The sequence below is a fragment of the Mchenga conophoros genome, linkage group LG11, assembly GCF_057382185.1.
Source record: "Mchenga conophoros isolate Kocher_MC1m ecotype Shallow Benthic linkage group LG11, M_conophoros_male_GT1.1, whole genome shotgun sequence".
NCBI classification, from domain to species: Eukaryota; Metazoa; Chordata; class Actinopteri; order Cichliformes; family Cichlidae; genus Mchenga; species Mchenga conophoros.
Window position 1 is genome coordinate 17,033,597 of NC_140536.1, and position 11,441 is coordinate 17,045,037.

General features: G+C 39.2%; 2 protein-coding genes across 8 annotated transcripts; one reads left to right on the forward strand and one right to left on the reverse strand.

Annotated features, from left to right (window-relative positions):
• The first annotated feature begins 533 nt into the window (after positions 1–533).
• Positions 534–3,562, forward strand: LOC146563830 (CCN family member 3-like). Its single transcript, XM_085290323.1, has 5 exons — positions 534–685; positions 893–1,121; positions 1,223–1,477; positions 1,856–2,079; positions 2,233–3,562. The coding sequence occupies exons 1-5, from the start codon at positions 635–637 to the stop codon at positions 2,524–2,526; spliced, it is 1,053 nt and encodes a 350-aa protein (XP_085146449.1). The 5' UTR covers positions 534–634; the 3' UTR covers positions 2,527–3,562.
• A 1,524-nt stretch (positions 3,563–5,086) lies between these two features.
• Positions 5,087–10,501, reverse strand: LOC146563831 (nuclear factor 7, ovary-like). Of its 7 annotated transcripts, none has more exons than XM_085291153.1 (3): positions 10,430–10,501; positions 8,639–8,738; positions 5,087–7,223 (listed from the first exon to the last, which is right to left on the reverse strand). In XM_085291153.1, the coding sequence occupies exon 3, from the start codon at positions 7,199–7,201 to the stop codon at positions 5,936–5,938; it is 1,266 nt and encodes a 421-aa protein (XP_085147279.1). In that variant the 5' UTR covers positions 7,202–7,223; positions 8,639–8,738; positions 10,430–10,501; the 3' UTR covers positions 5,087–5,935. The 7 variants fall into 7 exon arrangements, with proteins under 7 accessions (XP_085147279.1, XP_085147281.1, XP_085147278.1 ...); XM_085291155.1 differs by lacking the exon at positions 10,430–10,501 and adding an exon at positions 10,203–10,336; XM_085291152.1 differs by lacking the exon at positions 8,639–8,738 and having other exon boundaries at positions 10,430–10,498.
• Between the last annotated feature and the right edge of the window lie 940 nt (positions 10,502–11,441).

Genomic DNA, 11,441 nt, shown 5'->3' on the forward strand with positions numbered 1-11,441 from the left:
TGATGAACCAAATGTTTCCACTGTGCAGCTATTTAAAGAAATAGAAATGAGTCTACAGGGAATAGCATGGTTTTTCACTGTGACCTCCAAGGCACGGTTCAAGGAAAGAGGTCAAAGGGTTAAAAGTAAGAGCCAGCCTGCTGTATATGATATTAACATCTTGGACTGCAACAAAAGGAACCTATAATATAAATAGTTATGATAAAAGTGTATATAACAAAAACAGCTGTTTCTTGTGCAATCAACTGAATGCACAAATATAATTTATGATTAATTCAGCTGAATAAAATAAAAACGTTTCCTCGGAGAATCCAATCTTGTGTCAGCTGGACCCTCTGTTGGGTTCGTGGCACGTCTTTGATCCGGTCGCTCCATAAAATGCAGCCCTCGCCTTCGTCCAGCAGTCTGGGAGATCTTTCCAGCATTCCTTCCTGTTTGTCGTCATGGTGCCAGCAGGACAGCTGGGCTGTATTTAAGGTCCTCCTCTTCTGAACTCTGACCAGAACGACAAAGACACCTTCTGCTACATCAGAGAGGAGGGAAGAATAAACCCTGAACCAAAGGACTCAAATCGGACCCTGAAGACAACTGCACGTTTTTTAGGCTGCAAATAGTTTTGATTCCATGCAGGAAGATGGTCAGTGTGGTGGATAGAGTGGTATTTGTTTTCTTCGTCACAGCACAGGTAGGAATCACAGTGGTAATGAAATATCCCTGTAGGACTTTAGGTTTTAACATGGAAGTGTTTTATTATTTAATACCAGGTAGTTAAATCATTTTAAATAGTTTTATATATATTTGATGTATATTTTTATATTTTTGTTTTACTCGCAATCAGTTTAAAAATGGAGATTTACTAACTTGTGAAATACATTTTTTGTTTTTTCCATAGGTTTTTACACTAGTCTGGTGCCAGGTGTGTCCACGTCGATGCCAGTGCCCTAAAGAGCCTCCCATGTGTCCCCCTGGGGTGCCTCTGGTTCTGGATGATTGCATCTGCTGCCTGGTGTGCGCCCGTCAAAAAGGGCAGGCGTGCTCTGACATGAACCCCTGTGACACACGTAAAGGGCTCCAATGTGACTACTCAGCTGACATCCACAAGAGGACTGGTATTTGTGCAGGTGAATGGGATGATCTTAGGGCTACTACATAGATTTTTCAAAATCATAGCTTAACCCTTCATAGTTTTGTCCTCTCTTGTTGTTTTGCCTTCTTCCTCCAGCTCCCAAGGTAGCTGTGTGTGTTATAGACGGCTCTGTCTACCAGAACGGTCAGACCTTTTTCCCCAGCTGTAAGTACCAGTGCATATGCCGCGACGGGCAGGTAGCATGTGTGTCACGCTGCAACGTGGATGTTATGCTGCCTGGACCAGACTGCCCCATGCCACGCAGGATCCAGGTGCCTGGAGAGTGCTGCGAGAAGTGGGTGTGTGAGCCCCAGGCTGGGGCCAGTGCACTGGGCGGCTTTGCCATGGCAGGTGAGAAGATTGCAAGTAGGATGAAATGAGATGGGCTGTTTATACTGAGGTGTACATAAGCTGCACATTGTTTTTTGAAATTGGAGTCACTCCTCTGTGAGACACAGTGCTAAAAGGTTTTGCATATTTCTTTGACATTTTTAGAGTTAAGGTAGTAAGAACCAGGAGAAGGAGTAAAAGAAGAAATTAGAGTAAGATTTGAGGACGAGGAAGCACAGAACAAAGAGACAGTGTTGCAACATGAGTCTGGAATGTGCAACCTGAGCATGGTCTCTTAAACATGCCAAGGCACATGGTGATCACTGGCTTTTCCAGAATATGCTTTGAAGCTTTTACTTTTAGATTTCTGTCTAAACTGCCTTTCTGTGTTTCATTCAGCCTACCGTCAGGAAGAAACTGTGAGTTTTGACGCTTGGGACCGGAGCCTGAACTGCATTGAGCAGACTACAGAGTGGGGAGCGTGCTCTCAAACGTGCGGCATGGGGGTGTCCACCAGGGTCACAAATAAGAACAGCCGGTGTGAGATGGTGAAGCAGAGTCGGCTGTGTATGATTAGACCCTGCGATGAGCAGCAGGTCCAGCTGACACAGCTTGCACAACAGGTACAATCTGAGTAGAGGTTTCTTCCTTTTCTTTAGCTTGCGTAACTTGACTGCATGAGCTAATTTCACAACGACAATGCACAAGAATGGAGTTATTTTCCAGAGCGATGTAGCGCACATTAACTGAGTTGTCGTTTCTACCGCTCCCTGCAGAGAGGCAGTAGGTGCCAGAAGATGGTGAGGAGCAGCAAAGCCATTCACCTCTCCTATAAGAACTGCACCAGCGTCCAAGCCTACAAACCTCGGTTCTGTGGCTCCTGCACAGACGGACGCTGCTGCACCCCTCACAGAACCAAAACCGCGCTGGTGGAATTCCAGTGTGCTAATGGGAAAACTACACGGAGGCCCGTCATGGTGATCACGTCGTGCGCCTGCCACCGCCACTGCCCTCGAGACAATGCTGCGTGGCCGCCCTCAGAGCTGGGTTACACTGGCATGCGAATATAGATCAGGGAGTACCCAAAAGTTTATTAGTGAGATCACAATTATCACCAGAGTGTGGCTAATGACTCTGTTTTAAAACCATCTATATCTTTAGTATAAATGAAGAACTATACACACTATATTCAATAGAGCCATAATTTGGGACATGTACACATCTGACATCTGTCCATTGTGGTACATGTATTCATGTATTCATTTTTTGATTCCCCTGGTGAGGAATTGTTTCACATCCTGTGGAAGATAAAAAATCTTTACTTTTATTAAGTACGATGAAAGCACTTAAACCTTATGACTGGAATGGATTCCATCTGATGCCTCTTCACTTTTGGAGATCAGATACAGCATACTGCAATCCTTCCATAATAGATTTGGACAGATGAGTGTAGGCTGTAAAGAGTCTTTTAAACACCCTCTATTAAAGAGGTAGAGTAGTATGATGATATACAAGCACAGGGTTGTGTCATGACTGTACGAAGCCTTTCTCCAACATAGTGTTTATTGCTAATAAACGCAAGAATACCCTGTATCAGAATAAATGTTACTGTACAGCTTGACACTTGGATTAAAATTCATATTGATAAACAGACAGAAAAGAGGAGAGTGAGAGCAAAGGTTACAACCAGAGGCGATCAGTAACCTTTTCTCCCACCGTGAGACACGTTTTTGAAATAGCTGAACTGTTTACTTTGGACATGGTTGCAAACAAAAGCTCAACCGGTGAAAGAGAGTTCACTGTGGTGTCTAAGTGCCATTTCTAACATTGTCTTGAAATCTTGCCTCCGTTTTAAATGTACGCTTTTTATTTCTAGTGGACTTGTTTCTGTAGTTTTATTTAAAGTAGTGCACGTAACAGCTATTTTGATCATGACAAAAGTTTTGTAAATACTTGCTGTGTAGCCTGTTTGACCGAGTGTGTATTGAATACACAGTTAACTGGTAATATTAAACACAAATTGTATATATTTTTTCTGCTTGATCCTTTTCAGCTTCTTTTTGTACGTTTCTGAACAAAAATTGCAAATCCCAGCATTTGAAATAAAGGTGTATTTTTTTGTATGAAAGCTTTGTTCTTTTTATTGCCATGCAATGATAAAATCTGCATTTGGAATCATTCTTACTCTTGGGATGAAGGTAGGATAAAATATCATTTTCAATTGGTTTGAGCAAAATGTGAAACACATGCAAGTTTTTAATATAAAACTTGCAGCTTGCGAATAAAGCTTGCAGGACACAGCGTGCCACTGATAGAATAGAATAGCCTTTATTGTCATTGTACAGAGTACAACGAAATTGGAGAGCCACTCCCTTGGTGCAAGATAAATAATAAATATAAATGTAAAATATAAAAAGTACAATAAAATAATCGCAAGTACTCAAACGATATATACAGGATAGCAGCATTAATATAATGACAGTATGAATAGCAGCATAATATAATGGCAGTGACGGTACGGTATAGCTAAGCAGGTTCAATTGTTTTTGTGCTTATTTACTACGGTGATAGCTCTGGGAAAGAAGCTATCCCTGAATCTGTTTGTCCTGGTTTTATGTGACCTGTACCGTCAGCCTGACGGTAATAGTTCAAACAGTTGATTGCTGGGGTGAGAGTAGTCCTTAATGATATTGCCAGCTCTGCTGAGGTACCGAGAGTTTGCAGTGACCTCCAGGCTGGGCAGAGAGCAGCCAGTGATCTGTGGGCTGTGTTCACTGGCTGCTCTCTGATGCTGCTGAATGCGTGGTAGATCCACATCTGCTGTACTTGATGTCTACGGGAAATTGTTACGTGACTATGTCAGACTCTGGATTTGCAAACTATTACTTGACTGACAATGGCTGCTCTACATTAAGAAGAAGAATTTAGAATTTGGTAATATAGTTTGAGAACCCACAAATTCAAATGACAAAAATAGGCTTTTTCCCAGAAATAAATTGACATATTTTATTTTTCAGGCACGTGTTTTGGGAAATACCTCTTCCAAAGGATTCCCTTTTGAAACGTTAAGATGTCTGTGTTGGGACCTGGGAATTACCAAACCCTGTGAACTCTGCTGACAGTGGGAGGTGGCTCTTTGACCTCTCTCCATGAACCCAACCTGGGCGGTCATAATGGAAAAGCCTAATATTCCCTGTGGGACTCCCACAGTTTCCTAAAATACCTCCTCAGTGGAAACTTTAGTTCATAGCTCAAATCAGCGGGGGCTGACAGTGTGGTCGGTGCTTCTGATTGCATTATTTTTGCTGTCCAGAGGTGTGTGGAGATGTGTGGTTTTAACATGTGGCTATAGGATTTTAAGCTTGTTATGTTGTAGTCAGTTGTATTTACTCTAAAAAAAAATTTTATTGATATGAATAAGAATTTTTTGAGGGATTTGCATAGAAAAAGTGAATGGATTCCATCTTATGCGAAATAGACTAGAAAACCAGTAACATGTAAAGGACAATACAGTAACAACTTGAAAAACATGCAGAATACAATTTAAAATCTTAGGTCAATACAGTATCACTGACATAAAGAAACCTTTTATGTATCAACACTGTATCAGTTATTATTATTTCAGCTTGTATAATGTTCTTAGTTCAGCATGCTGGCATGATACTGACATTAACACTATAACTGGGGCTATTGGGAATGTCAGCAGGACTGACCATGAGACTGCCTTGCAAATAGAAATTTTGAGCTGATAATGCAAAATGAAAAGTTATCTTTCATTATGGTTATCTTAGAAATTTCTCTCCAGTTAATTATATGGCAGAGCTGCTAAATATAAAATCTTGAACATTAATTTCTGAGCAGCGAACAAATTGCTTTTACCTTAAGTCTCCAAGGAGCTTTAATTTTTCTTAAAAATTGAAAATAAAACCCAATGTGGTGGTTTAGCTACATTAAGTACTGTTTAGTTGTACTGTATACAGTATTTCATCTGACTTTAGTGATTTGTGAACGTATGAGGGGGTATTAGAAAGCGTGAGCATATTGCTCCCCCAAGTGGTGTTACCATGCTCTTGAAAACCTAATGCGAATCATTTTTCATGTCGTGCAATAATAATGTACTCAAAAATGATAATATTACAGCTGTAAAAGCATTTATTGTGATTTTCTGACATTTTCTATATAAAGTTCCATCATATTGTTGCACATGGTTAAGTGGCAGATTCCTTCAACACTACGCAGCTGGAAGCACACTGACCACAGCTTGTTAGTCTTCCAGCTCATACAGGAAAAGATATCCATCTCTGTCTCTCTGTGAAGAGTAACGATGAAAAAAAATATATATATAATGCTTTAAGAAATACTCTTGAAAAACATTTTTAGTAGGAAGTTTAAAAAGTAGTAAATTAAAAAGCAAAGGTCAACATCATTGTTGCCAAGCATCCAGCACTGAAAGGAAATCACATCAGTGGTAGGATTAGATTAGTCCTCTCGTTCATTCAATGACGTCCAATATGAAATCAGAAACACGAATATCAAAACAAACATCCAGTATAAGCGATTTGATTCTAGATCTTGAAAAATTTCTCGGAACTTCCGTTGCAGCCTCTGTACACAGCTGAGTTCCTCAAAAGGACGAAAGAACAGGAAAATCCTCTCGCTGAAGTTGCAGCCAGTAACAGAGTACACTATCATTGCATTGTCTGGATCATAGAAGAACAAGCATCCCTGCTCATAATCTACAAACACCATGACTCTTTCAGGCCTTCTTCTTAAAACAGGCATTTGCAGGCATTGTTGACATCTGCAGTAGTTACTTCCTGACCTTACAATCCAATTTCCATTCCTGGGGTTTGGTCTGAATTTCTTTTGTCTTTGCATCGACTCCGGGACAACTCCTAAAACCCAGCCGGTCTGCCCTCCAACATGAACCTCGTAGTAAAATCTCCCTTCAGACAAGCCCTTATTTTCAGAGATGTAGGAATAGCCACCGATATGCCGTGGCTCCTCAGTGAGAAAAGAAAAAGGAGGAGGACCTACTATCTGATTAGGCACTTTTTCTTTTGCTTTACCTTTGCTTTTCTTCTTCCTCTGTGTTTTCAGTTTTATCCTCTGATAATTCTGTACTTGTTCTTGCTTAATTTCTGGCTCTTCTAATTTTTTCTTCCCCATCTGAGCTCTTTTATCTACATATTCTTCCTCCAAAGGGACAGTATCGTGAGCGCTGTGTTCCGTACACAGGGTACAAACATGAGTCTGCTCTGTCCTACAGAAGAGCTCTAAAATTTTGTTGTGTTTTGTGCATATTTTGTCCTCCAGGTCATGCACAGGATTAGTCAGTCTGTGTCTTTTTAAGGCAGCGACTCTCTTATGAGGCTCTAAATGTGTCTCGCAGAAAGAAGCCAAACAGACTAAACAGGTTTTAGAGGCTCTGAACTTATTGCCAGAGCAATAATCACATGGCACCTGTCCAGGTGGGAGTGGAGAATTATTCTCAGCTGTTACAGGGAGCGTCTTAAAATTCTCCACAACCTCCCTGAATCCGGTGTTGACACGAAGTTTGAGCCCTTTGTTGAACTTCTCGTTGCACAGTGGACACTGACGTTGCTCTTTGTCTTTCCAGTGTTTGGTGAGACAGGCTTTGCAGAAGTTGTGTCCACATGGAATAGAAACAGGCTCAGTGAAGACATCCAGGCAGATGGAGCACTGGAGCTGATCTTCTGTCAGAAAACTGCTGGCTGCGGCCATTCCTGGAGCATGAGTTTGAAATCTATTGAGTATCAATAATAATACCTATTATTAATTCATAGAATTACTAATATGAGCCATTACACACCAGAAAAATAACAAAACAAGGCTAAAAACATGATCATAGAGTGACCCCGATGCTGCTGTCAACTAAACTTCCACGTAAAAGTCTAATCAACAAGTTTTAATCATTCACTTTACTTTGAATAAACATAATTAAATGGATGTTATTAAAGGACTTGATCCTTACCTTCCTGGACACAAATTCTTATTTGTTCTGCTGCCTCTTTAAAACAAACTATGCTGCCTTTAAAAGTTTGACTTTCGACTGCGCTGCAATGCTCACTTTCATTTCCTTATAAACGATTGAAATGTGCTCCTCCTCCCCTGACTCACACTCACAGGGAACAAGTCCAGGTTTAACTGGTGAAGTATTGTTGGCATCCACATGGCATGAAAAGTATGCATGTAAAAATGTACTATAAAAACAACAAACTATAAGCAGAATTCAAAGTATTAAAATACTCATCCTAGTTTTCTACATAAACCAGGGGAGCTGAGCCCCGCCTTGTATGCAGACCTGTTTCCTGTCTTTGTACACAAACTGCTCTGTTTGCTTTCATTTCCTTGTAAATGATGCGAAAGTAGCTCCATGCTCTGCTGAGTAACACTCCCTTTGACTTGTTTATTTATGACCCTCACCTCTTAACAGCCCTGAAAAGCAAATAATGACATTAAATGACTGAGAGCATGAGTTAGATAAGCACTACTGTCTTTAATTATCTCTTACTGCAATCACTAAATTAACTTATTTACAAAAGCCACGAGAAGCAACTTTGAGTGTCTTAATCTTGAAAAACTCTCTTCTTGTAGCAAGCAAGTGGTTACTTGTACAGCCTCTGTTCTTAAAGGGTTAACTTCCACAGCTATGTTTGTGTGTTTCGCTCACAGGAATGAACTATTGTGCAATATTCCTTCCTTTGCCTGCACATTTGACTGAAGTTCTTGTTTCTAATTGTGGTTGCCTGAGTTTTAAAACCACCCAGAAACAGATAGTGCAAAGTTGTACTTGGTCAACAAGTTATATGATAATGTTTTATTTTCTTCTATAAAACCAAAGGTAAGCACTTTACACACTTTAAGTGCTACCAGCATGACTATAATCCGTTTTGTTTTATTTTTTTCATTTCAGTATCAGATTCCATTTGGCACCAGCATGTCACACTGACAGCTGGCTTCTCATATATTTGTATAGCTTTGTGCCAGTCAGTTGTCCAGCTGCCATTAACTTAATCTCCCAGCCCCCTTTTCACCATTCAGCATCATGCCACCCCTTTATCCATATGCACAAATCTCAATTGCAAGCTAACCAGTAAATATGTCTGGTCTTTCTAATGTCCATCCAGCATCTGCTACATGTAGACAAGAACTACTTTCCATTTGGGTCGAGTAGATCCAGCATCCTTGTGGTGTGCACGCTGACTCACTTATATGGCTTACTGGAACACATATCTAATTTGTTTCAGCTGTGCTTTTCCTGTAATCAAAGTAAAAGAAAAAATATTTTTGACGGGAACATTTTTTGTAAGTTAGTAGAAATATGAGAGGATGAGAAGGCAGGAAACACGAAAGAACAGGTGAAAGGATAGACGGGCTCAGTCATGTAAGCCATGAGGGCATGGAGTGGCAATGAAACTTTTATTGAAACTATGTACCTGTGGTTTCTAATATAACTGCTGAGAACAAGATATATTTACCAAGAGTGTCCTAAACTATCAGGAGTGCTTGTTTTGTTTGCCAAACCATGTGCAGGTAAAATTAAAACCCTAAATAACAAATCATTTATTTTGCTTAAACCTTTTTTTTTTTTTTTAATGCTGCTAAATTGCTGCTTATTTTTTGTTTCTGTCGGACTAATAAGGCTTTACATCAAGTTATTGTGTATCAACACATAAACACCACTGAACTGATACTACTGAATGGCCCCCAGATCAGGGGCGGATCTAGAGGAATTTTTTTTAGGGTGACATGGAAAACAAATGGGGTGGCAAAATCAAAGCCTTTAAAAAAAACCAAAAACAAACCAAACAAAAACAAAAACACACATATGCAGGTGTTACATATGGTTAAAACGATTCAAATGCAGTAATTATACACATTTCATATAAATATGGTCTATAACGTAATTATTTTCTGTACCCCACATAATTAAACATTTCAGTTACATAAAACATGTGAATTTTGATTTTATGTACTGTATAGCCTGTATAATAAATAAGTATGTAGCCCAATAAGTATATAATCCAGAAAGCTACACAACATGGGGTGGTTTATTTACAAACAAGTCTAACTTAAGTTTTACACTATTTTTTGTTAGAAATAATCAAATTGTTACATGTTTAAATTTACACAAAGTGTTAGAAATCTGAATTTAGTTATTTTTTCATTGACATACTATATTAACATAACTGATATGGAATCACACAAAAAACAAAATCCTAGTAGTAGTTATATTTTTTACTGTAAAAACCACAGACATGTTTAATAAATTATTTTCATAACTTGAAATGCAAATATAAATTGTAAATTTTGAAAACTTATGCACAAATTTTGTAAACAATAAAGTTATATGCAACTATTTATCTAAAAATGCAGCTAATGCATCTGGCGGTTTGTTGTTTGTTTTTTTATACAACCATATAAAAAAAAAAAAGAAATACTGCTATAACTAAAATGAGAGAACAATCAGGTGTCACAATAAGATGACCCACAAATTATTTGTGACAGTAAAAATAAAATAAAATAAAATAAATAAATAAATAAATAAATAGTGCGTCCGCCTCAAGACAGTGGAGACACCACAGGGATAAACCCTGCGGGCCTGACAACAGGTGTATCACTCCACCTGGAGACAGTGTTTACATGACAATCTGCATTTGTAACATTCATTAGTGCCCTCACTGACACACAAAACAAAACAACGAATACAAAACACACTAACCATACACTCCACGCTTAACGTCACAAATCTCCCACATCTCAAAACTCGCTGTTGACATCGCTCTCTCGCTCTCTCCTTGCTCTCTTCTTAAACAATTGGTGTATACTTTGAAGTCCGAACTTTCAACACAAGCTCAAATGGAGACTCAGCGTGGCTGCAGCTTGTTGCTATATCAGCTAAAATCAGTCAGGTGTGTCCGTGGACCTCAGAGGGTTTATAAAACTCACCTTCATTCCATGTGACAAACAACCACCTGTGTGAAATCTGAAATGCCCACGGTGTTGATTCAAAATGTGATCTGGCACAATCAGAGTCAGAAAACAAGAAATAAATCCGGTCGGCACTACGGGCTGAACCATTTGTTAATTGTGGAGAGGGGTTAACACTATGTAATATATTCAGTTTTATAATTTATATTCAGTGTTAATAATAGCTAGGCTCAAAGTGTTAATGCTATCTTATTTTGATAAACAACTCTGTCATATCGTTAGCTTCATAGCATAATTGCCTAAGTCAATGACTTAGGCACTTATGCTATGAAGCTAACGATATGTAACACTTGGGTGGAAATAGGGATGGCAAGAAATCATTTTGCCACCATTCTAGATCCGCCCCTGCCCAAGATCTGCGAGAAGATCCCCCAAGACACCAACTGTGTATCATTAGGAGCACCATCAGGTATGCACACATGCATGTGGGGGCCATACAAACTAACATTTTGAGTTACTGGACTACTGGTAATGGACTAGCCTGCTGCATCATTTTCCCCCTTTGATTTGGTTGATAATTTTCATTTCCGTCAAACAATGTGGCATCATTTCATCCCTAACACATTACTCAGTCCATATCAGTACATTTATCCAGCATGATTTTCTTTCCCATTCAGATCTCAAGCGTTCATTTAATTGATTTGAGAAGTGTATTTTACAAAATCCTGATCTTTTTTTCTTTGTCTATGAGGAGCGTGTCCTCATTTTGTTTTGGACAAGCATAAAGATGTATGTGCCACCAAGCATGGACAAAGGCAATGGTCATTCCCACCATGTTTTTCCCTGTATAAGCTTTATATAGGAAAACTGACATGTCAGTCTTAAAGCAGCAAACTTAAAAAGGTTTTCTCAGTGTACTCGATTCTCATTCCAGCTAAAACTAATAGATAAAAAATGTATTGGTGAAGCAATATGATGACTATACATGTTTCTGTAAAGCTGAGGTAAGGCCATGTCTCTCACTGAGTCG

Bases quoted from the DNA above. Each gene is read 5' to 3' on its own strand.
- LOC146563830 (XM_085290323.1), top strand. From the start codon at position 635: ATGGTCAGTGTGGTGGATAGAGTGGTATTTGTTTTCTTCGTCACAGCA. The intron at 686-892 runs GTAGGAATCACA...TTTTTTCCATAG, and splicing joins TTTTCTTCGTCACAGCACAG to GTTTTTACACTAGTCTGGTG. The intron at 1,478-1,855 runs GTGAGAAGATTG...TGTTTCATTCAG, and splicing joins GGGCGGCTTTGCCATGGCAG to CCTACCGTCAGGAAGAAACT.
- LOC146563831 (XM_085291149.1), bottom strand. From the start codon at position 10,260: ATGTCAACAGCGAGTTTTGAGATGTGGGAGATTTGTGACGTTAAGCGT. The intron at 7,204-10,202 runs GTTAGTGTGTTT...CTCATGCTCCAG, and splicing joins CGTTAAGCGTGGAGTGTATG to GAATGGCCGCAGCCAGCAGT.